General features: G+C 42.9%; 1 protein-coding gene across 9 annotated transcripts in view; it reads left to right on the top strand.

Annotated features, from left to right (window-relative positions):
- The window catches only part of FAM184A (family with sequence similarity 184 member A), a 670286-nt gene that overhangs the window by 565248 nt on the left and 83461 nt on the right, over positions 1-21577 (top strand). For all 9 annotated transcript variants that reach the window (XM_069235390.1, XM_069235388.1, XM_069235387.1 and 6 more), the window contains 2 exons: positions 11485-11612; positions 18559-18743. In XM_069235390.1, coding sequence (XP_069091491.1) covers positions 11485-11612; positions 18559-18743 — 313 coding nt within the window. The remainder of the gene's footprint in view (positions 1-11484; positions 11613-18558; positions 18744-21577) is intronic.

Genomic DNA, 21577 nt, shown 5'->3' with positions numbered 1-21577 from the left:
AAATCCCACACTGCTTGAAATCATAATCTCCTTCCTGCAGATGGTTAACAGAATCATTACTAGCAGCCAATATGAAACTGACAAGCAGCAATGTCCCCACTAAGTTTAGATTTTGATAACATTCACTTAACACTTCTTTGTTTTTACCAGAGCTTCGTAATAACTCAACACATGCTGAAAATGTTTCCATTCCCACTTCTAGTACACAGTCCAATCACTCGCTGCTTCAAGAGCATAACCACTCATTATTACAGTTCATGCCTCATTATTTAGACGTGAATAGACCCCTACTTCATTAGGAAGTTCCTTTAGTCTCCTGCAGTGTCTGAACCCCCAATTCCAGCTATGACGGCCATGATCGAAGCCACCGTAGAAACAATGGTAAGATTTTTGTTGAACGGGTAGTCTTGAGCCATCCATTATTGATCTTAACCGCTATCTTACATATCCTGTCACACCTGACCCGAAAGTCTCCTGTAAGTGCTAATTTTATTTATCCCATCATCATTTCCATTCCATCATTTTCTAGGTTACCTGTGACTCATTGCCCAAGTTGAATATGCTTTGCTAAAAAAGCCTAGACAAAAGTATCTGAAAAGGTCAAGAACAGACACGTTCTAAAACAAAACGTCTATGGCATATGAGATTTGAGCAAGACTTTGTTCTAGAGAGAAGACGTTTTCAAGGGAAGTGAAAATCCAAGTTCAAGTCCTTGAAGAATGTCCAAATCTGACTCCATACTAACAAACTGTATCCCTGACAGACACCCAATAATTGTAGAGAAGCAAGCTCGCTCTTGGGATGATTAAGCCAAAAGTGTAGAAGAGGATAAACCTATAAGCATAAGTATCACATCAGACTAATTGCAAAGCCTTTTTTCCTGAAATCTATTAATCATAGGGCCAATCCTCGCAGCAGGGAAACACTAGCACAGGGACTAAGACCCTGAGTGACATTTTATACCAAACAACAGTTTAGGACAAAGAGCTGTCTATGAATGAGTGCATGAATGAGCAGGTTAGGATGAAATTGGCAGTATCTAAATAAATACTCACCAGATCCAAAACTTGATCTGAGATTCATTGATCTGCTCCCCGACGCGAAGTCCCAATTGTGTATGACCTGATCACAAATCCTCAACGTATTTCTGAAGGTATTGTACCTAAGTATTTTTGCCTCAAGTGGCATCAGCTTAATCAGCTTTATCAGGAGGGCTGATGGGTCTTTCGATGATACACACTTTTGTTTAATTTCATTTATGTGATATCGCAAAGTGAATTTGGGAACATGCCAACAAATTCTGTATTTACGATCTTGACAACCATGTTATAAATGAAAACAGACACAAGCCCCCCTGGTACTGACTGAAAAAACGACCATCAGTGTGATGATAACATACCTCGAACAAGCAGTAAAGTATCTCCACGCAGCTACGAATTGCCCTTGGATACGTATAGATTGGCAAATATGATAGCCTTAACTTTAAGGAAAGCAATGTTAACTTTGGCTCATCTGTGGAGGCCTCCAGGTCCTGTTCCTGGGAGAGTGCTGCCCTTCACAATAAGGCGGCCAGTGCCCTAATAAAGTTTAGATTTACCTAATAAAAAGTTGTTACCAAACTATCAGAATCATACTTCAATTTCCTGTGGGCATTCCTTCTTACTCAGGTAGAATGTTGCTAGTTTTGGATCAAAATTAGAAGACTTGGACTTCCAAGAATTTTTAAGCCAGGTGGAAGTGATATGTTTTCAGGAAACATGGCTTCTGAGTCCAGTAAAAAAGAACGGTACAATGCTTACTTCCTACCAGCAGTAAAGAAGTTGAAAGGACGTGTTTCAGTTTATTGTATGTATGGATGTCAGTCATTATGATAAGTGAATCCCTTCTCCTTTCATTTGACACTCAAAAAGATTTAGCATTTAAGTTCTGCACTCAAAACATGGAAGCACCATTTTTTAAACAATTTTATTTTGCATTTTCAAGAAAGAAAATAACATGACACAGTGCAGTTCCAAATTAATCAGTGTGCAGAATAGAAGAAGGGAGGTGCAACCCGTGCACCTTTAATTACAGTAAATAGGATGATTAAGGTACAACCCTGCCCAATGAGTACATAGTAAAATCACCCACATCCTCACGAACAATCGAAAAGAAAAAAAAACCTAGCCATCAAGATGGGAGTTTGGTTTGGGGTCCTAGGAGGACATGATGCGTATATTGAATGTCCATAGTTTTCTGGACATTTTCATGTGGAGCCCTCCTGCCCGTTGTAGATGCTTTATATGGGTAGTGAATGAGTGCCATACGATATAACATTTGACTACTCGATATTGGATGATAGCAGTCAGTTTCTTCATGGCGTAAAGGGACCAAATCTTTCCCTACCACATGTTCAAGGAAGGGTATAACAGCTGTTTTCACATTTGGGCTAACCACAGTTGTGCTGCAAATAGATAGAAAAATAGGCGGCCCTGGGGGAGTTGTCTTGGGGAAGAGTCTATCTCCCCCTGGGTCTCCCAAGAGAATCATGAGTGGATCCAGTGGTCGTAATGGCCTGGACTGTACGATGGATCTCAATCCAGAATGTGTGGAACAGTAGGCAAGACCACCACGTATCTAGAAATGTACCTCGTTCGCCACTCCTCTTCCAGCACAAGTCGGCACCGCCAAACTTCTTTGCAAGTCTAACAGGTGTGAGGTACCAACGAGTCTGTATTTTGTAAGAGTGCAAAAGAAAAACATGTTGAGGATTTAGCCGTTCTCTGCATGTGGCCCCCCATGTGTCATCTGAAATTTCAGTATCCAGTTGCCTTTTTCATTGCAATACATAGGCGTAATTTTTAGAGGGAGTCAGCTGTAGTAAATATAGGTATAACCACGATATGCGTGTGCTGCAGATGTTTTTTGAAATAGAGGGATGTGATGGGTGTGTTGTGGCATTGAAGGGCTAAGCGTGCTGGGGACCTGACTGGCCAGTGAAGTGCCTGACTCAACCTATAAGTATCTTGCTGAGTCAAGCCGAATTTAGTAACTAAAGTCTCCCTGTGATCGTAGGTCACAGTCATCGTAGAAGCGGTCCTCAACCCAACTAATGAGCCAAGATTGGTCCTGCCTTGGGGAAAGTCAGGGTTATGTGCCTGGGGGGAGTTGAAAGGGGTAACTCGGGAATGCCCTGTGCTGTTGCATCTCCGTCCAGTAGGCTAAAAGTGTGGACATCAAAGGCAATAGCTGGGGGCTCCCGTCTTGGATGACATTGGAAGCCATAAAAGACCTGATGGGGAGAAAGCTTGCTTCACCTGGACCCAGTGTTTACCGTCGGGGTCCTGGTTGTACTCCAAAGAGGGGTGGAGCTTTGCAGCTAAGATGTATGTTGAGACATCGGGAAAACTCAGGCCACCTTCTGATACAGGTCTGCTTAGGGTCGCTCTCACCACTCTTGGGGACTTAACCCCCCCCCCCACACAAAGGCAAGCATTTTAGCACAATGTGAATCGATGGAGGACTAACCTGTGGAAGGGTCTGGGGGACTTACAGGAACCGAGACATGAAGTTAATTTTCCAGCTATTGAGTCTGCCCAGCAGGATATCTCTAGCTTTCCCCAGTGATAAAGGTTCTTAAAAAAGGAGGTTAGGAGAGGGGGGATGTTGCAGGAGTACATGTCTTCTGTACGAGACAGGAGTTAAATTCCCAAGTAGAAGCACAAATGTTTAAAGTTTACAGTAGGATTATGATAGATAATTGCAAATGAGGTATTCTTGACAACCTCTTATTGCACTTAATTCACAGCAAATTGGCAGGCCTGGTTTGCATCCAAGGCCACTAGCTTTGATAGCTGGTGATTTTAATCTTTCATATTGTTACTAGGTATTGGCTAATTTAGAGTTTGGCTGTGCCAACGAGAGCCATTAGGTCATGGTCACAGTTGCAGTCAATAGGAAAAAATAATTTGTATTAAATGTTTTGCCCATTTTCGGTCCGACACCCCTGTGAAACCTATATTCAGATGCACAATCAAAAAAGGTTTTATTATAAATTATTGAGAATCAAACCTTGGTCAGTAGTAAAGGACTGCAAGGAGGTACTGAGGGTTGACATTTTTTATGATCCATTACTTGTCTGCCTAGGTGTACTTCAACCAGTGTATGAAAATAGTGAGCTGGGAGACTTGAATGCGCACAGAGATGTTATACCTAACTTGAAAATAATGCATTGGCAGCTCACTGATTCAGTAACCATCATCTGTAACTTCCTCTCACATACAGTTGAGTACTCTAGAATTCCAGCCTCAGCTCCCAGAAGCAGACGCACTGCTGCACAAAGTTCCATTAAGGTGCTGGAGAAAATGTTAAACGTGGACCAACAATGACAACCCACTGGAACTATAAGGAATGCAGATTGACCAAATTAACCATATTGTCAATGATTTAATCTTCTGAAATTCAATGATCATGAGACCTTTGATTAGTCTATAAGTCACTTGTAGGAAGAAAAAAGGAAGATTACTACCACAAAAAGTTAGAAAGACTTATGCAATGCCGTGCAGGCAAGTCTCCATGGCATTTGAGGACTTGTGGGACTTTACTCCAACAGGTCTTAATGTAAATTCCTCTTCGATTCCAGGAGAAATGTGGTTGCTTCATTTTAAGGCACTATACAAGTCTGATGCTGTGACTGACCTGCCAATTATTCCGGGTCTTGAAACCCTTGACCAAGTAGATTTGTTTAGCTACTTAGATAGAGAGTAATAGAACCTTGGCCACTCCGAAGTGGGGAAAAGCACCAGATCCAGGCAAAGTGCCAGTGGATCTCTACAAGAAAGTACACAAAAAAGAATGAAAAGAATACTTGAATTATTTTCAGCCACTGGTATTTACTCGGGCTGCATCCCAGTCTATCATTATTTTGCACAACATGCCACCTCAGTTTGGTCCCAGCCATGTGCAAATCATTCTTGCCCTGCTCCAGTGGAAACAACCCAGCCCAAACTGCTAGATCAAGTCCTTACTGATCCGGAATAGAGGCAACTCAAGACCAGTTTCGCCCTTATTAGGACTCGTCAGTTGAGTATAGCTTTGTTCCAGTGGCACAGTGTGTGTAGGGGCCCCACATCTGGGCATACCTGTCAGACTTAGAGCATCACACAGAAGCATAAAAAATGTAATGGATGTATTAATCTCAGCCACTGGTAATTACTCAGGTCAAATCCAGTCCATCCTTATTTTGCACAGCGTGCCACTTCATTTTGGACCCAGCCATATGGAGTCATCAGTCTTGACCCTGCTTCAATGAGAACAGCCCCACCCAAACTGCCAGGTCAGGTCCTTATTGAAATGGAACACTAGCAACCCAAGAGAGGTTTCACCCTTATTAAGGCTCATCAGTCCTGTATAGCTTTGTTCCAGTGGGGCAGTGTGCATGAGACCCAAATCTGGGCATACCCAGCCCACTGAGGACATCACTCTGGAGCAGGAGTCTCCAACCTTTTCTGTAATAAGATCTACTTATGTTTAATGAAAATTATGCTGAGCTACTATTTTTATTAGTCTTGTATAGTGACCACATCAGACAAGATTACATAAGCAAGCAGCCTGCAAAAGACTGTCCGCGTTGGTCACCTCTGTGCATCAGGCAGGGTTGTCAGTAGTAATGCAAAAAAAGGTTTATGTATTTGGAATGCCAATACATAGGTAATGCATAACAGCCCTAGTTGCAAAGTCCATGGCACCAAGAGTATAATAAGAGTAATAAGGCTCCCGAGCGCCTCATGATGTATTTTCAAAATCCAAAAAATGATCTACAAACATTAGCTTAAGAGTGATGCAAATAAACACATTTTCACCTCTAATGCAGGTTTTTCAATGTTTTACATACTTATGTTAATGCAACCATGAAAAGGTCTTAAATTTAGTTGGCTTGGCTGCATATAGGAGAGCTACTTACAAGTACCTGTAGAGCTACCAGTAGCTCATGAGATACTCGTTGGAGAAGCCTGCTTTGGAGTATGCACAAAACTGATGAAATGCTTGAAATAAAATCAGCCTCCCAGCCCATTATTATTTTGTACATCATGCCAGCTCAGTTTGGACTGAGTCATATGCAACTCAGTGTTGACCCTTCCTAGATCGAAACAGTCCATCCTAAACTGCCAGGCCAGGTGGCATGCTGTTAAAACGTGTATTGCTTGCTTTTGAAGTTGTACACAGATCCTGATTAAATGAAAATCTGAAATGATTGGGACTACTAATTGTTAGATTTTTACATTTAAATCCGTAGCATGTGGTCACCATGGACGTGATGGCAATTTGACCAAGGAGAATGGTATTATAAGGTGTTCCACAAGGTTATACTATAGTCTCATTTCTTTTTGCTGTATTTATAAATAGTCTTGATGATGTTTTAACAGGGATCAAATGTGATACACCTCGACTTGGTTCAGACTAAGTCACGCTTTTACTGCATGTAGGGACTCAGTCTTATGTGCCATTACAGAAAGTGTACTTGAGTCGTTATATGCAAGATTTGAACAATTCTGCCGTGAATCAAAGCTTATTGATGTTGAGAAGCATAAGGTCCCAAACAAAACTTGAGGAAGAAGTCCTGTCAGAATGAAAGTCCCTTGGTTCAAATTAGGGACATTGATTACTTTTTCCCATCCCCTTTTTTTTTCCTTCATTTGTTATCAGACTTAGACTGTTCTCACGCTGATAAATGGTTTTGGGATTGGTGCAGCAAAGACCAGTCCTCACCTGGCCTGTTGCTGGACTGAAGAATTGGGTTGAGCTGCCCAAGGGGACAGGGGTGTTGGGTGGGACAAACAGAGTTGGGGAGACTTACAGTTCCTAAAAGTTTATTGAGTTGGAGAATTATGTGCTGCTCTTGTGCGATCTAGTTTGAATTTCTGTTGCCAAGGGAACTGGACGGGTGGCAGGAGGTAGGGATCACCTACTGGTTAAGAGGTCACCTAAGGATGATTAAAAATGGCAGGACATACAATTACAATTATGACATGGAATTTTAGGGGTATTGCCCAGTATGAGAAGTGCCGCAGAGTATATGTGTACTTGAAATGTTACAAAGTATCCATAGCATTCTTACAAGAAACACGTGTGGGGGGGGGACTGTATCCCTAGCCTCTGCAAGGGTTGTAGAGGAGAACTTGATGCCACATCTTAATCTGGGTTCGACTGTGGCACACCGATATGGGTGGCTTATCACTACAAAGCCTATGTCCTTGACCCGGAAGGTAGATACGTCAACTTGCATGGCGACTTGAATGGTTGCAAGCTCTGCCTCGTAAATATATACACGCCGAACATTGACTGTCCAGACTTCTATATTACAGTGACTATGGCCATGTCACAATCTCACCGTGGACATCAGAATGGCGGGATACTGTAAGTGCATCCTCAATGTAACACTTGACAGAGACCAGCCCAGACGCCACTCTAACCCCAACATGACTAGGACTTTACATGACACAATGCAGGGACTCTACCTCTTTGATGTATGGGGAAAGAAACACCTAACGGAGAAAATATACTCCTGTTATACTCCCACAGCAGGGACCCACTGCCTGTTGGACTACTGTCTAGTCTCTAACAGCCTAGCACAAGAGGTTCAGGAGATAATCTATCTAACCCAATATATATTGGACCATTCCCCCATCTTAATATGCTTTGCGGGAGAACATAAACGTTCTGTGATCCTGCTGTGGAGGTTAGTAGACCAGGCATTATCAGGCTCCCTGTTTGAAGCTACGGTTCACAAGACTCTGATGCATTACTTTGAAGAAAAATGGGGCAGTGCGAGTACTAGAGCACTGGCCTGTGACGGAATGAAGATGGTGCTCTGAGGGGTATGCCTAAAAACAGCATATGGGATCACGCAACAGTTAGAAAGGGACATTTGGAAACACGAAGAAGACCTAGGAGTCATAGAGAAAGAGCTGCATATAGAACCAGAAAGATTGGCAGAATGGCCAGAGTGCCACAGGGTGGTACTAGATGACTGGCGTCAACTTGAGAAGCATACCTATACAGCATACCGACTACGGTTGCACACAGAGAGTGGCAAAATACTGGAGCGATGCTCGCAAGACTGACCAGACAGGAAACCCAACGGGTCCTGATACGGTCAATCCGTGATGTTCGGGGCTCCCTAGTCAGCACCCAACGAGCCGTTAATGAGGTGTTCAAACTTTATCTGAGTACAACATATGCCGCGCAGGTGGGGGGGGGCGGAGAATCATTTAAAGGGATAATGGCTGAAATACCACTGCCATGCTTTGCTCCTGACAACTGTGAAAGCCTGGGTAATCCATCACTCAAGAAGGGGTTCTTGTGGCAATCAAGATTATGAAACCTGCCAAAACTCTAGGCAGCTATGGGCTACCCACAGAATTATATTGCCAATATGCGGACCGCATGAGCCTTTTAGAGGTCTACCCTCTAAAAAAGGCCCTCCCGCACATTATGCACGAGACATTACTACTAATGATACAAAAACCAGGCAAGGACCCTATGGAGGCCTCATCCTACAGACCATTATTGTTATTAAACATATATGTCAAACTCCTTAGTAATATACTGGCGATGTACCTGCTCCATCACCTCCCATGTTTAATCCATTCAGACCAGTCAGGTTTTATCTCTCAATGAAGTACCCTGAATAATCTGAGATAGCGCTCGCTTGTATAGCACGCCCAGCAATTGCAAGGGGTTGACTCCACCTTGGCCCTCCTGGATATCGAACAGGTGTTCGACTCACTAATGGGCATGGGACCTAAGTATATATAATGGTTCCAACTGCTATACTCTATCCCACGCGCCAGTGTAAGATCTGGAGGAGACGTATCGGAGGCCTTCTCACAACACAGAGGAAGGAGGCAGTGGTGCCCCTTGTCAACCTTCTCCTCGCACTTGCAGTGGACACACAGTGGACACCCCTGGGGGATCACCATGGGAGAGTACGCCCATGTGGTCTCTCCCTACGCCAGTGATGCTCTGATCTATCTGAGGCAACCAGAATATTTGGTCTAGATACTCCTAAATGTTATGCATAAGTCTTGTGAAATATTGGGCCTTTGAGTTAATTCACTAAAGTCCAAGCTTTTTTCTACTAGGGAGACTGACAGGTATACCGCTGGAGGCACTACCACAGGTGGAACTCCCCTGGGAGTCAGATGGAGTTCATTACCTAGGAATCAGATTAGCCCACACAGATCAAGGTTTCCTGGACCTTCCCCTGGTGAGGGTAAATACTGGACTGCGGTCCTCCATACGATTCTGGAAGGACCTCCCCCTGTCCCTAATAGGCAGGGTAGCTATTGCTAAATGTATTACACTCCCTAGATGCATGAATGTCCTCCACAACACTTTGTGTGTGACTCTTAGACACTATTTTCAAGCCATAGACAACCTAGTGGTAGAACTATTATGGGCTAACAGTTAGAAGAGTGTCGGCCTATCTACCCTTAAACAAACGTGGGGTCAAGTGGTACTTGAGGTCCCTCATATGGAGCTCTATTATATGGGAGCACGTTTTCAGCACGCGGTCCACTGGTTGGACCCAGATGATAACTGGAAAAAGAACCTCCCACGAGGGTCCCATGCGGGAAGGACTCTACCCATTCTGCTGATGGAAGGGGTGAGGGTTCTCCCAATACCCCTTACATTATAAGCCAGGTGTGCAAAATGACAGAGGGAGCGGTCACAAAGGTGCTGGGCATGCCACTGAGGTCCCTCTAACCTTTTTAAAAATAGCAGAATCTATGTCAGTGCAAAAATGGAGAGTAGAGTCACTCACACTAGGAGTGGGACAATATCTGCAATATGCAAAGATCTCAGCAACCGCCCGGGCCTTTGGCCGACCTTTCCAGATGCACCACAGCCTTCCAATGCCATGGTGACACTGCTGAACATGGCAGGAGGACTCAGACTGATTTCTAATATATGCAAGGCCCTGTGAGCTGACATTCCGATTGCAACGCTATGGGTCCAGTTCAAATGGGAGGGTGTACTGGAGGATGCCATGGCCTTAAAAGAACGGATACTGGTACATAAGAGAGTGAAGGCAGTTAGTTCCAATGCCAGATTTTAAATATTGCAATGTAATTAAGTGCACCAAACTTACCTTTCTCTCTAAACTCCACACACCATATATCATACCTGTAGCACTAGTGGCCCACGATGTGGGGGAATGGAGGTGGACTTTTACCACATGGTGTGGTCTTGTACAGCTCTAACGCCCTAATGGCAAACATTGCTGAGATATGTAAATAGAGCCACTGGGTGGAAAATTCAATTTACGATGAAACGGGTATTACTGGGGCTGATCCCCACTCCTACACGTAAAAACTCAGTAGGAATTTTATTTTACTTAGCCTATTGTTTGCGAAACGCTGTATAGGTATAAAATGGCTGGGATCAGAGCCTCCCTCATTCCCCTGAGGCACTCGAACTGGCGAGTGGACGACGCTAAAGAAATATGTATGAATCATGTCCACAGGGACGATAAATTGGAAGATGACCTGAAGGCATGGTAGGCCATGTTATCTGATTTAAAGGATCCCCCGGATGTGGCCCCCTCGGAGGAACCAACAAAGTACCCCCTGATACGTTTTAAGAGATCTGATACAAGAGCAAAGGGGAGGTTTGCTGGGGACTGTTTGATCTGACTGTATTGAAGACTACGTTATGGTGTTGAAATGTTAACCAATTGCTTACTGTGATTTCATCTTGTATCCTATGAAACCTCAATATAGATCATTTAAAAAGATTCGAATATATGGCTTTTTACATTTCCATTCATTTATACATCCCTATGTTAGCTCTGAATTTATAAACTCTGCCTATCAGATTAGAAAAGTATATAAATATTCGAGAATGTTAAATTGGGCAATATTTTATGCATGCATGGCTTGTATGTTCTTACATCGTTGTATTACAGGTATGAATTTATTTATTCCTAATTTAACGTTTTTAAGGTTTTTTATGTTGTAGAATGTCCTAATGTTGAATGGCTTATTGGACCTTTTTATCTGATCAAATAAATTAAAAATAATAATTTAGTTAATAGATCCATGCATCATAATCATCAGTAGCACCAAGGAGTGTTCCTACTTAATATTCCTTGTTTTGCCTTAAGATATATTTTTTAAGCATTTAATTACAATTTTTCTGAAGGTATTCATTAGGGCATATGTTTACTGCAACATTTTGAGCCAAGTCGCACATGTTGCTGGAAACTATTTTCTGTATTCGTTTTTAGAGGGGTTTTGTATTACTAGTGATGAGGAATTCATTGATATTTGAGATGGGTGAAAACAACGCCCATAAGAGAATGAGAGCTTAATAAGTAAGTCACGTGTCTTAAATTTACTGTAATAGTGTTGGATTTTTGTCTTTGGATTGTTTATTTGGTTTAAGTAATAAAATAATAGACAAGTATTTTCTAATAAAGTAATTTTTGCTTTTCATAATTAGCCTCTCTACGCTCAGAGCTAAATCATCAACATGCAGCAGCAATCGACCAGCTGAGACACAGTCACCAACAAGAAATGGCAGCAGCTACTCTAGAAGTAGAAAGAAGTATTGAACTTAGCAGACGACAGGTAAAAATGACTTAAATATCATGTGGGGGCTGAAACCTTCTTGTGACTCTTCCCAAGCAAATTGTTCTTAGTTTGCAAGAAAATACAATTAGATAAGGGTGTTTGTTTGAAGTTCAAATGCTCTAATGTTGATGAACAACATATTTGAATAAATCACATCAATGTCCAGAGGTTTGCTCATTGTTGTAGTATTCGCACTTCCATCAAGTGAATATCCATAGGTGTGTTTTTCTATTCATTGAATGGTTTTGTTGTTACTCTTTTCTACTGTATTACGAGGGAACCTCTCATATTCATTTTGTCTAATCTGTGCTTCCCAGTCGCCTCTCTACTTCCATGCTGGTTCTTGCCTGGTCTGCCCGCATGTATTTTCTCCCTTCACATATCTTACTTCCTTCCTTCTTCTAATTTACTTTAAGGGAGGGTACATTGTCCGTTTTATCCTCTAATAGCCTGTCCTTACGATGTATTCATGCTCTGCATGCTTCCGTGCCACTTGCTTGCCTTCTCAGCAGCTTGCTCTACCTTTCTGTGTGGGCACTCCTTCCTGCTGGCCCTCTAACCGAATCCAAAGTCCTTTCATTAGTCAGTTGCTGCTGCCATCCACTCTAGAACTTCCTTCTGTTGTGGCATCCATTCTGAACGATGCTTCTAACAGGTTTCTTTTTAATAGTCCCCTGGTGCCTGATTGGAGCCAAACGTTTTTCATGGCAGTTTTCCTGTGCCCCACTAGGTGGCGCAGTGCCACTCCATGTTGACTTTCTTTCACCCAGAAGTGACAGATTGAAGCTGCATATAAGTGCCACCCCTATGCACTGATGTCAGTTTCTTCCTTTCTGCACATTTGAACACATATCCGGAGATCTGCTGTCTTTTTCATTGGTTTTGACGAATTTTTAAATTGTAACCGAGTGTGGAAGGTAACGCTGTCCCCACCTAAAACTAGATGATTCAGATGATGACATGACTGTTGAAAACAGATGTTGGTAATGGACCCCCAAAAGGTATTCCTTTGGTGGTTGGGCTTAGAGCAATGCTTCAAGTTGTGTGGTGAGGATACCTTCATGCAAATGAAGGCTGTCCTGGACTTTGATGAGCAGCTGTACAACTCCAAACATTGAAAGAAGTCACAGACCTTGTGTATGTCCTGTTCCAAATCAGTGGCCCATTCCCGCTATCAACGTCGATCTTGCAACAGGATTTCATTTTGGTCAAAGTCATTGGTAAGTTGAAGTCTAAATCAAAAAGGAAACACAAGAAGGTAAAGCAAAACTCTACACCACCACTCTCTATCTAAATAGAAGTTGCAACTTTGTCAAGGTACCACTTGATTTCACTTCTGATCCCTGATTGAGGAGCTGCTCCTACAGTAGATCCTGTTACGCAATGAGTTTTCTGGATCTTCGGCGACACCGCAGCAGGTCGGGCCTTTAAGGAGACCATGTTACACATTTCAGGTATTCTGCCAGCTCCCTCTTGGGCACTTTGGGCTCCAAGGATCCACAGGGGGCTTCAGATGGGTTACAGGCAGTTGATCCGTCCTTGGCACCATCTCAGGTTCTGCATTGATGCTGGTGCTGACTTCCATTCCAGCACCTAGACCTGCACTATCCCTTATTCATCAACACTAGTCCTGTCATTGTTGGCACCAGAGGAGGATCCAGTGCCTATCCCCAAACTAAATCCATCTCAGTCTCGACCAACCTCATGCTCCGACTCCACTCATGGGCACCTGATTCCTGTACAGTGTAATTCAGACAAAACATTTCCAGTATCATTAATATGTCTTCAAAGGGTCCTTCATCTTTTAGTTTATGATTATGACCAGACTTTACCACCACCGGAAGGTGACAGTAGTGATGATGGGGATGATTTACCCTCATATTATGATGGTGACAGTTTATACATGGATTTACAGGAGGCCAGTAGGCTTGATAGTTTCTCTGATACAGGGTTGATTTCCCCCCAACAGAGCAGAAGATAGTTCTTCCTTTGCTGTGGTAATTATATGTGCTGCTGAGGTCCTGGGCACTAACTACTGTCTGTTGAAGTTAAGACATACTTTCTTACAAACGTTATACAGTTTGGGCCTGCTTCCTCTGAGCCCTTATCTTCATTCAGCAAAGCCCTACCTGACATTCTTATGGGCACTTGGTCTAAGGCTTGCTCTTGCCCACCGGTAAATACGCATGTGTCCAGACACCACAGTCTGATAGCTTCCTTATGCATCACCCTACTCTTGATAGATTGGTAGTCCAAGCTTTACCCAGCATGGTTAATCCAAATTCATTCCTTACGAACCCTCCAGGCAGGGATAGGCAAAGGATTGAGGCATTCTGGAAATTATTGTTTTCTTTGCCTAGCCTTGCCTAGCATTGAGTTCTGTCAATGCAGTTGGCTTACTAGGCCGCTATATGCACGCCAGCTGGATCAGGATGCAGGCAAATATGGGATTCATGCTAGTTTGGATACTTCTGTTTGTTTGAGGCAAGCAGTCAGTATAAGTAGGGGCGCTATTGCCATGCATGGATATGATCCACAGGTTTTTCTAGCGATGTCTAGCTTCCCTTGTGGATATGCATTTTGATGAAAAGCTGATTCATGCCTAGAATGTTTCAGGAAAGTAGAGCTAGGGTGCATTCTTTCGGCCATTCTACCCCTGCCAGGCAGTTTTCAACCGGTTTGAGCCCTTCTGAGGCTACTCGAGAGTTCACATATAAGGAAGCAACAGGCTCCCCGTCCATGCTGCATTTACCCCAGTCATTTCATAGCAGAGGACAGGGACCAGGCAGACAACAATGAGGTCACCAGGGGCATCGTTTTTCCCAGTCCACTCCTTTGCAGCTACAGGCTCCAAGTTACTTTAGTTTGCCCTTAGTGGCGTACAACCAAACTGTAGAAGGCAAGGTCTAACATTTTCTTCCTGGGTGACAATCCATCACATGCAACAGATGGGTCCTCCAGATCATCCAGCAGAACTACACCCTCCATTCCTTTTCGAACCACTGCAGCTTCCTCCCACATCAGAGTGGCCCACATTTGGATACTAGTTTTCTCTAACTCAATGACTGGCTGTAGCAGGTGGACTTGCTACAGTCTGGTATAGACCCCCTCCTAACCACTGTGAACCTCCTCACATTGTTGGGATTCTTAATCAACAAGCCAAAGTCATACCTGATTCCTTTGCAGACTTCCTTTTATAGTAGCTGTCTTAGACACATTGAAGTAGAGAAATGTTCCCTGTCACAACGAGCACGAGCCCAGGACATTCAGGCTTTGATCCCGATGGTTCATTTACCAGACCAACCATCCTTGTTTAAATCACATGTTGTGATACAGAGAGACAGAGTTCTAGGCAATGATACTTATTCAACTTTCTAATCAAGTTTGGCTATTTGTTTTACATTATTGATTAAGGAAGCTTACCTAGAAAACAAGCAAAGGCTTTTTCAATCTCAGGTGTAATCATACATTCCTTTAACCTTCTTACTCCCAGATTGTTTACTTGATTACAATCATGACTTCAGTAATGCAGGGGGGAGCAGCAGGATATAAGATGTAGGGAAGATATCTTAAAATAGATAGATCAGGTAGTTATACTGGAGTGGGACATGCAAGGTCTGGACATGGATGATGTTCCACACCCACAAAGCGTAGCTGGAGGAGGCCTGGCAGTGTCTCTATTCCTGTCTGCGTTTCCTAATTTCCTCTCTAACATTTCTCCTGGTACTTGTTTTGCATGTTGCCTGCCTTAAATAAAGCAGTTGTTTTTACTATAATTCACCAGGCGATGGAATTCTTTAATAGTTGGTGTGAGTCTAATGTACTAATGAAGCCCTGTAATGAGACTGCTCCCTGCATACAGGATTCTCTTAAGCTGTGTCAACTGGGTCTGAGTGATGCTGGCTGGCAAAAGCACTACCTCATCATGCTGTTTATATAAGGAATAGCTTACATTTGTGTAACAGGGCCTGCATGTCTTGTGCGTGATGAGGGTCCTGAAGCTGAGTTTAGTTCCAATGTGTGCCCAGAGATGTGGTGCTGTCTAAAAGGCAAGGAGGTGAATCATCCATGTTCATTTCTGTGAGCCATTTTTGATCTTGCCATTGCTTGCTGTGAGTGCAAGTTCCATCTTGATGGGGTTTAACTTGCTAGAGGTTTTGAACATATGTGAATGTTGGCAATGCAATTTTTGAGATGATCAGTGGTGAGGATAGAGAGGTCTATTAAGAAAAGCTCCTTATCTCGAAGTCTCATTTGGTTTTGTCATTGCTGACTTGAGATGCACATTCTCTATTAGCGATATTCCTCCCTTATGATTATTTTAACATCTTTTGAATAGTTTTATCACAATAAAGGTTAACATACACATGCAGTGTCCCTCAATTCAATGGCCAAATATGTGTAGCTAATGTTACATTTCATTTGTATGAAGTTCAGTTCATGCAGGTGCCCATTGGTGTCCCTGGATAGTATCACTACTCTTTTCCTTTTAGCTTTGACACAGTGTTTTTATCAGTACATCTATACAATGGCATTTCAGTAATTTATGACCGTCTTTTGCCTTTGATGGAAAAGTAACACTTTAGCAAAAACTCTCCAGGCCTTCAGATCTTTCTCAAATTTTCTGTCCACAATATTTTTATTCCTATGCATACCTTCAGCAACTACCTGATTACTATAGCTCTCAGTCATCTTTTACTCTTGGGTGTCCTTTTTGGCGCCATTTCATTGCATGTCCATTCCAGTGCTGCCAAATGACAGTACTAACACAACTACTAGCCATGACACGCTTACAAGTGTGACAATTTTGAATACTCTAGACCTCCACAACTATAAGAATGGGGCGGGTGGCAGTTAATAGTCATTTTTAATGTATTAGCTTTAATAAACAATTGTTATGCTATCTCTAAATTAGAGAAACAGCACCACCATGTGGCACACTGTCATAAGTACCGGTGTAGACAATTAAGTGCGGGAGTCGAGCACCGGAAACCACCACCTCAAATTAACCATTGACATCAAATCAAAAAAGCATGCTTTCCAAGTTGAGTTCTGCTTTCGTGTATATTTCCTTGTAAATCTGTTCAGCGGTATTTGTTGCAACAAAGAAAAAACATTCCGATGATGCAAGCTTGAATTAGAAATGTAACTTCCCCTCACTCTCTACACCCCTTTTAACTTGTTCCCCTCACAGATTTGGTGCTGTGAAGATTAAGCCCAGCTTCGATCCCGTTGCTGCTCACAGCAAAGGTTGTGCATGTTGTGGGCTGGATGCACAGGTGGTTGGAGTCCCACCGCTAATACAATTAACATAAAGTTAAGGTTCAAGTAGTACAAGCACTTTAACATGCTCGAGGGAAAATAAACTGTGCAGCATTTATCTTTTAGTGCTTTTCTACTCCAGTGTTGTCCACTGTGTTAATGAAGCATTATCTTTTAGAACCTTGAAGTTGACGCTAAAGCAGGCTTCTCGAAATGAACAAATTCTGTTACAGTATCACACTGCGTTGTTAATAACTTGAAATGCCTAGTTCTCTTTTGTGTTACAATGTGTAGTATTCTAAAATATCAACTGGCTCCAATGACACTATGTTGTAATGCTGTCATAAATGCTGCTAGTGCCAAAGGGGGTTCACAGTCAAGGCAAGCATTGCGATAAGTAGAATCCACTTAGCAGCCTCATTACAAGGCAGGTGAAACAGGATTACCTCATGGGAATCCCCTGTACCTGATTCCAAGAGGGAGGTGGTTTAACACATGTTGTTTCTGGGTGTGGGAGAGTCAGACCCGGTTTTACAATACGCGAATTCCGCGAATGTTGGCTGCAGCAGCCAGGCCTCATTTCGCGTAATATGAGCGTACACTGCTCACCTCTACCGGAAATCACTTCCTCCTTCGCCGCCCCACACACCCAGCTCTCTCTTTCACCCCCTGTCTCTGCCAGCTGCTTGGAGCAGGTGGCAGCTGTATGCGATAAAATCCACGGATTTGGGAATTCTCTGGTTTTACAACCGGATAAATCGGCCGAACACTATTCATTCCCAGTAGAATCTTCTGTGTTTTCACTGTGCCCAAGTTAGGCCAAGCTCGGAATAAGGGCCAGTGTGCCATGTTATGCTGAGAGCAGTGCTTGAAATAGGCAGGTTCTGTCCGGTACTGAGTACCTGCAATTGAAGGGGAGAGTAGCTGCACTTGTCAGCACCGGTGCAATAAATTACAGTGGATGAGTACTGGCACTCCTCAGGAACAAACAGGTACTCTAAATACAGAGTACCTGCACTTCTGTATTTCCATTTTAAGCACTGGCTGAGAGTATGATGCGAGACAATTATTTGATGCACGGAGTAAACAATGCATGTTGATTGAGATACTTGGAAGAATTATATTTACGCAGTTGTTTTCTAGCTGTCGGTGCATATGTCTGTTTCCCATTATGTAAAGAAAAAAAGTCCCTTTGTGCAAACAATTGGATAGAGGCAGTGCTTAATGTGTAAATAAAAAAGTGCTGGTGCCCAAAGCCCTCCTCTTTTAACACATGGCTGCTGCACTTAAATGTGGGAACACGGAATACAGAGGCAGCGTAATCTTGTAGCCATCTAGGGCCTCTTTAATCCATTTAAAACCACTCCCTGCCCCTTCAGCTCACCCTTGCAGCTTTCTGCTTTCTCCCATTGTGACGCTTTTTCGTTTTTCTCTTCCTCCGTCTTTCCCATATGTATCTTTTGCTCGCAGTAAATGCTTGAGGCAGAAAAATAAACGACGGCCCGCAATAATTAGTGCCAGTGCTCCGCACCGGAAACAACAAGCACAAATTAAGCACTGGGTAGAGGTATATCCCTTCCTTCTTGACTGCAGCGTAGAAGGGTTGTGTACGGGTGCCTGAAGAATGGTTACTTGGTGTTTCGGGACCCCTCTCTGAATGCCTGTTTTTCTCGCACGACAGGAGAAGGAGTATGTGGGGCAGCTATCGAGCCTCCAGGACGACCTGCGGCATCGCGACCGTCATATCGCAGAGCTGGATAAAGAGGTGATGAAGCTGCACGAAAACATAAGTGCATTAACGAAAGAATTAGAGTTCAAGGGGAAAGAGATTCTTCGAATACGAAGTGAAGCCAACCAGCAAATTAGGTATGTGTTGTTGCCTTCCCAGAGCTAGCATAATCTCTTTAATGTGAATGCAAATCCTTGATGGCAGGCTGAGCTCCGCGGCTCTCGTGTGAGTGGAAGGTAAGACTTGCGCCTCAGAACGTATCCCGGATTTAATCACACAGAAGTGCATTTGACATCCGTTCGAATGTTTTTTATTCATCACCATGAGGAATGGGCGGCTGCAAACGATGGATTAAACTGCTCTTTCTGTAGAGGGTGCAGGGGCGTGGGATGTCACTCCCCTAAAGTATTTTCTGATGAAAAGTTGGGTGCAGGTGCTTTTAGACCTGCGTGATGTGATATCTGTCGGATTTCAGCTGGGATTTTTGCGTGAACAGTACTCTGACCTCTGTTTTGAAAACCCTAAAAATGCTGATTATTATACAAAATATTGTGTTTCTTTCACATAGTACTCCTACCAGTCCGCATTCCTCTCCCTTTCCACTGCCTCTTAAGTCCCGTTTATGCACCTGGCTTGTCCTATAATGTATTTAAAAATTATATGATTTTGTATTTGTCGGGTAATCTGAAGCTCACCCCCCTAATCTTACTGACCAAACTCCCCCCCCAGAGAGTGTGCACGAGTCTACAGGTGCACAGACCATCTTGTAAAGCACCCTAAAAACCAGATCTGCCTTTGATTACAAGCCTTGCTATTGGTGCATTGTATGTAATATGAAACTAGTTTTCGCCATAGCTGAACCGTGTGTAAGATGTTCTGGTCCATATCCATGTGAAATACCAGAGATTCTATTTACACTTTGCAAAAAAAAAAATTGAAACAGTTGCCTACCCTTATTGGGAACACCACAGTGATCATCATAGCAAATTAATACTAAGTAGCTTGCAGAAACAATGGGTCCACATTATGCGTTCCATGTTATCTCCCCTGATAACTCGGCACCTGGACTTACCTATACCAGGGGCATTGGCTGATATGGGGGGGGGGAGGGGATTTACCTGAGATTACAAGTGTTCTGGGGACATTTAGCAGAGAATACATGTGGGACCCTGAGGGCCACCTTGGAAATGCGTATTTACTAGGGGAGTATGGACCAAATTTATGATACCTCCTTTTTTCATGCTATTTTACCCAGAAACCTCACCTACTTTGAGCAGATGAGGTTTCTGGTGGAAAAGAACTGATCTGCACAGTTACAGTAGATATTGTAATCCTTATTCTGTTGGTTTCTCCCACTATTGTCTGAATCAGGATTACTTGGGACTGCATGATGTGACGCTACATGTTAAAATCCACTTCCATGTTTCTTTGTGATTTTATTACCATGCTTTAAGTAAAAAAATATGAACTGCAGTGTGCATTACTTTATCATTCCTTTTTTCATTTTCCTGTAATTTACATCCTGGGAAAGCAAACTTTCTAACAATGAGAACAAACAATTTTGTGAACTGACCTCTACTACCTAGTACCACATATGTCTGTCTCTGCGACTTGTCCTTTGACTTGTTTGTTTGCCTCAATATGAACATACTATCTTGTTGCAAGGTCTTTTGAGTATGCAAATCCGTTTTGTAGGCACTGTCTCAGCATTATTTGCCTGTGCTTCATTTTACACTTAAACTAAACTGGCTTTTACTCACACATTTCATACGTGTTGAAATCATGTTGAAAGCCATCATCTATGCCATCCCAAACACCAAATTCTCTATACTAATCTGTATCACTTAAAACTGAAGTTGAAAGCAAATGATAAACGTTGTCTTCTAGTATAGCCAGAGCAGAGCTTGCATGAGGCATTTGACTGAAAAATAAAGAAATAACTATGATTAGCTTGGTAGATATTCTTTATGGCTTCCATATATTTCAAAGATGAAAACATTGGGTGTTAAACATAATTTTGACTTTCAGACAGCATTGATGTAGAAGGGTAGACGCACAATGCAGATTTAGGAATGCAGGAGAAGCACCTCTATATTTGATGAAGTGGAAATTGGCTCTCTGGCTTTGGTTCATCCTTTGAGTTTTAATAAACACCAGAACATAAAGTCCAACATGCTGTTGAGATGGCCTCCATGGGTGAGAAATGGATGTGAAGATGTAGAGGACATGGGTGACGTCCAAAACAATATCTCAACATATCCTATTTGAGGTAGATGTGATGATTGCAACCAGTGGTACCTTGCCCACATGCCTGTATGCATGAAACAGAGCGTGCAATTGGCTGACCATGCATCTCTCTTGTCTGTGATCACGCTGCAGTGCTGGGGTATCCGATGGCCCTTTATTGGAGAGGGGGAAATCTACCGGCCTTACTAGCACCTGAATGAACCTCGGAACCTTATAGCAGCAGTGACACCAGAGACAACCTGGGGACATGGGGAGTAGACAAAAGGCACCACAGCATATTCAGAATGGCAGGATTCTGTTATTTGACTCTCCTGTTCTGTTTATTAGCCTTCAGTTAGCTGTGCTGTGTTTCAACTGTTTATGAATTGAACACTTTGCCCTGGACTTGGTTAATCCTGTTTCCAGTTTTGTTCACTTTAACCTGTTCTGTTTTTGTGCCGCCTTCCCAGTAGCCAAGAAGGTTAGCAGTATCTGCTCCAGATAGCTCCTGATAGCATTCTGGCGCCTAGGTTTCATCAGCTGTCTGAAACCTACATAAAAGACACATTCAGAATCATTGCTCTTTGCGAATATTCTAGACTAAAGTGAAATTACAGAGTCCATTGACTGGAATCTCTGTACCACAAGACCATTTCGAGGATCCCTTCTCATCCATAACTTATACCTGGGTTTTCTTTAGAAGTAATCAGGAAAGTGATCTTAATATGTGACCTCCAGTTTGATT

Source organism: Pleurodeles waltl, chromosome 5 (assembly GCF_031143425.1).
Source record: "Pleurodeles waltl isolate 20211129_DDA chromosome 5, aPleWal1.hap1.20221129, whole genome shotgun sequence".
Lineage (NCBI taxonomy): Eukaryota > Metazoa > Chordata > Amphibia > Caudata > Salamandridae > Pleurodeles > Pleurodeles waltl.
This window is presented reverse-complemented; position numbering and strand designations above follow the sequence as displayed.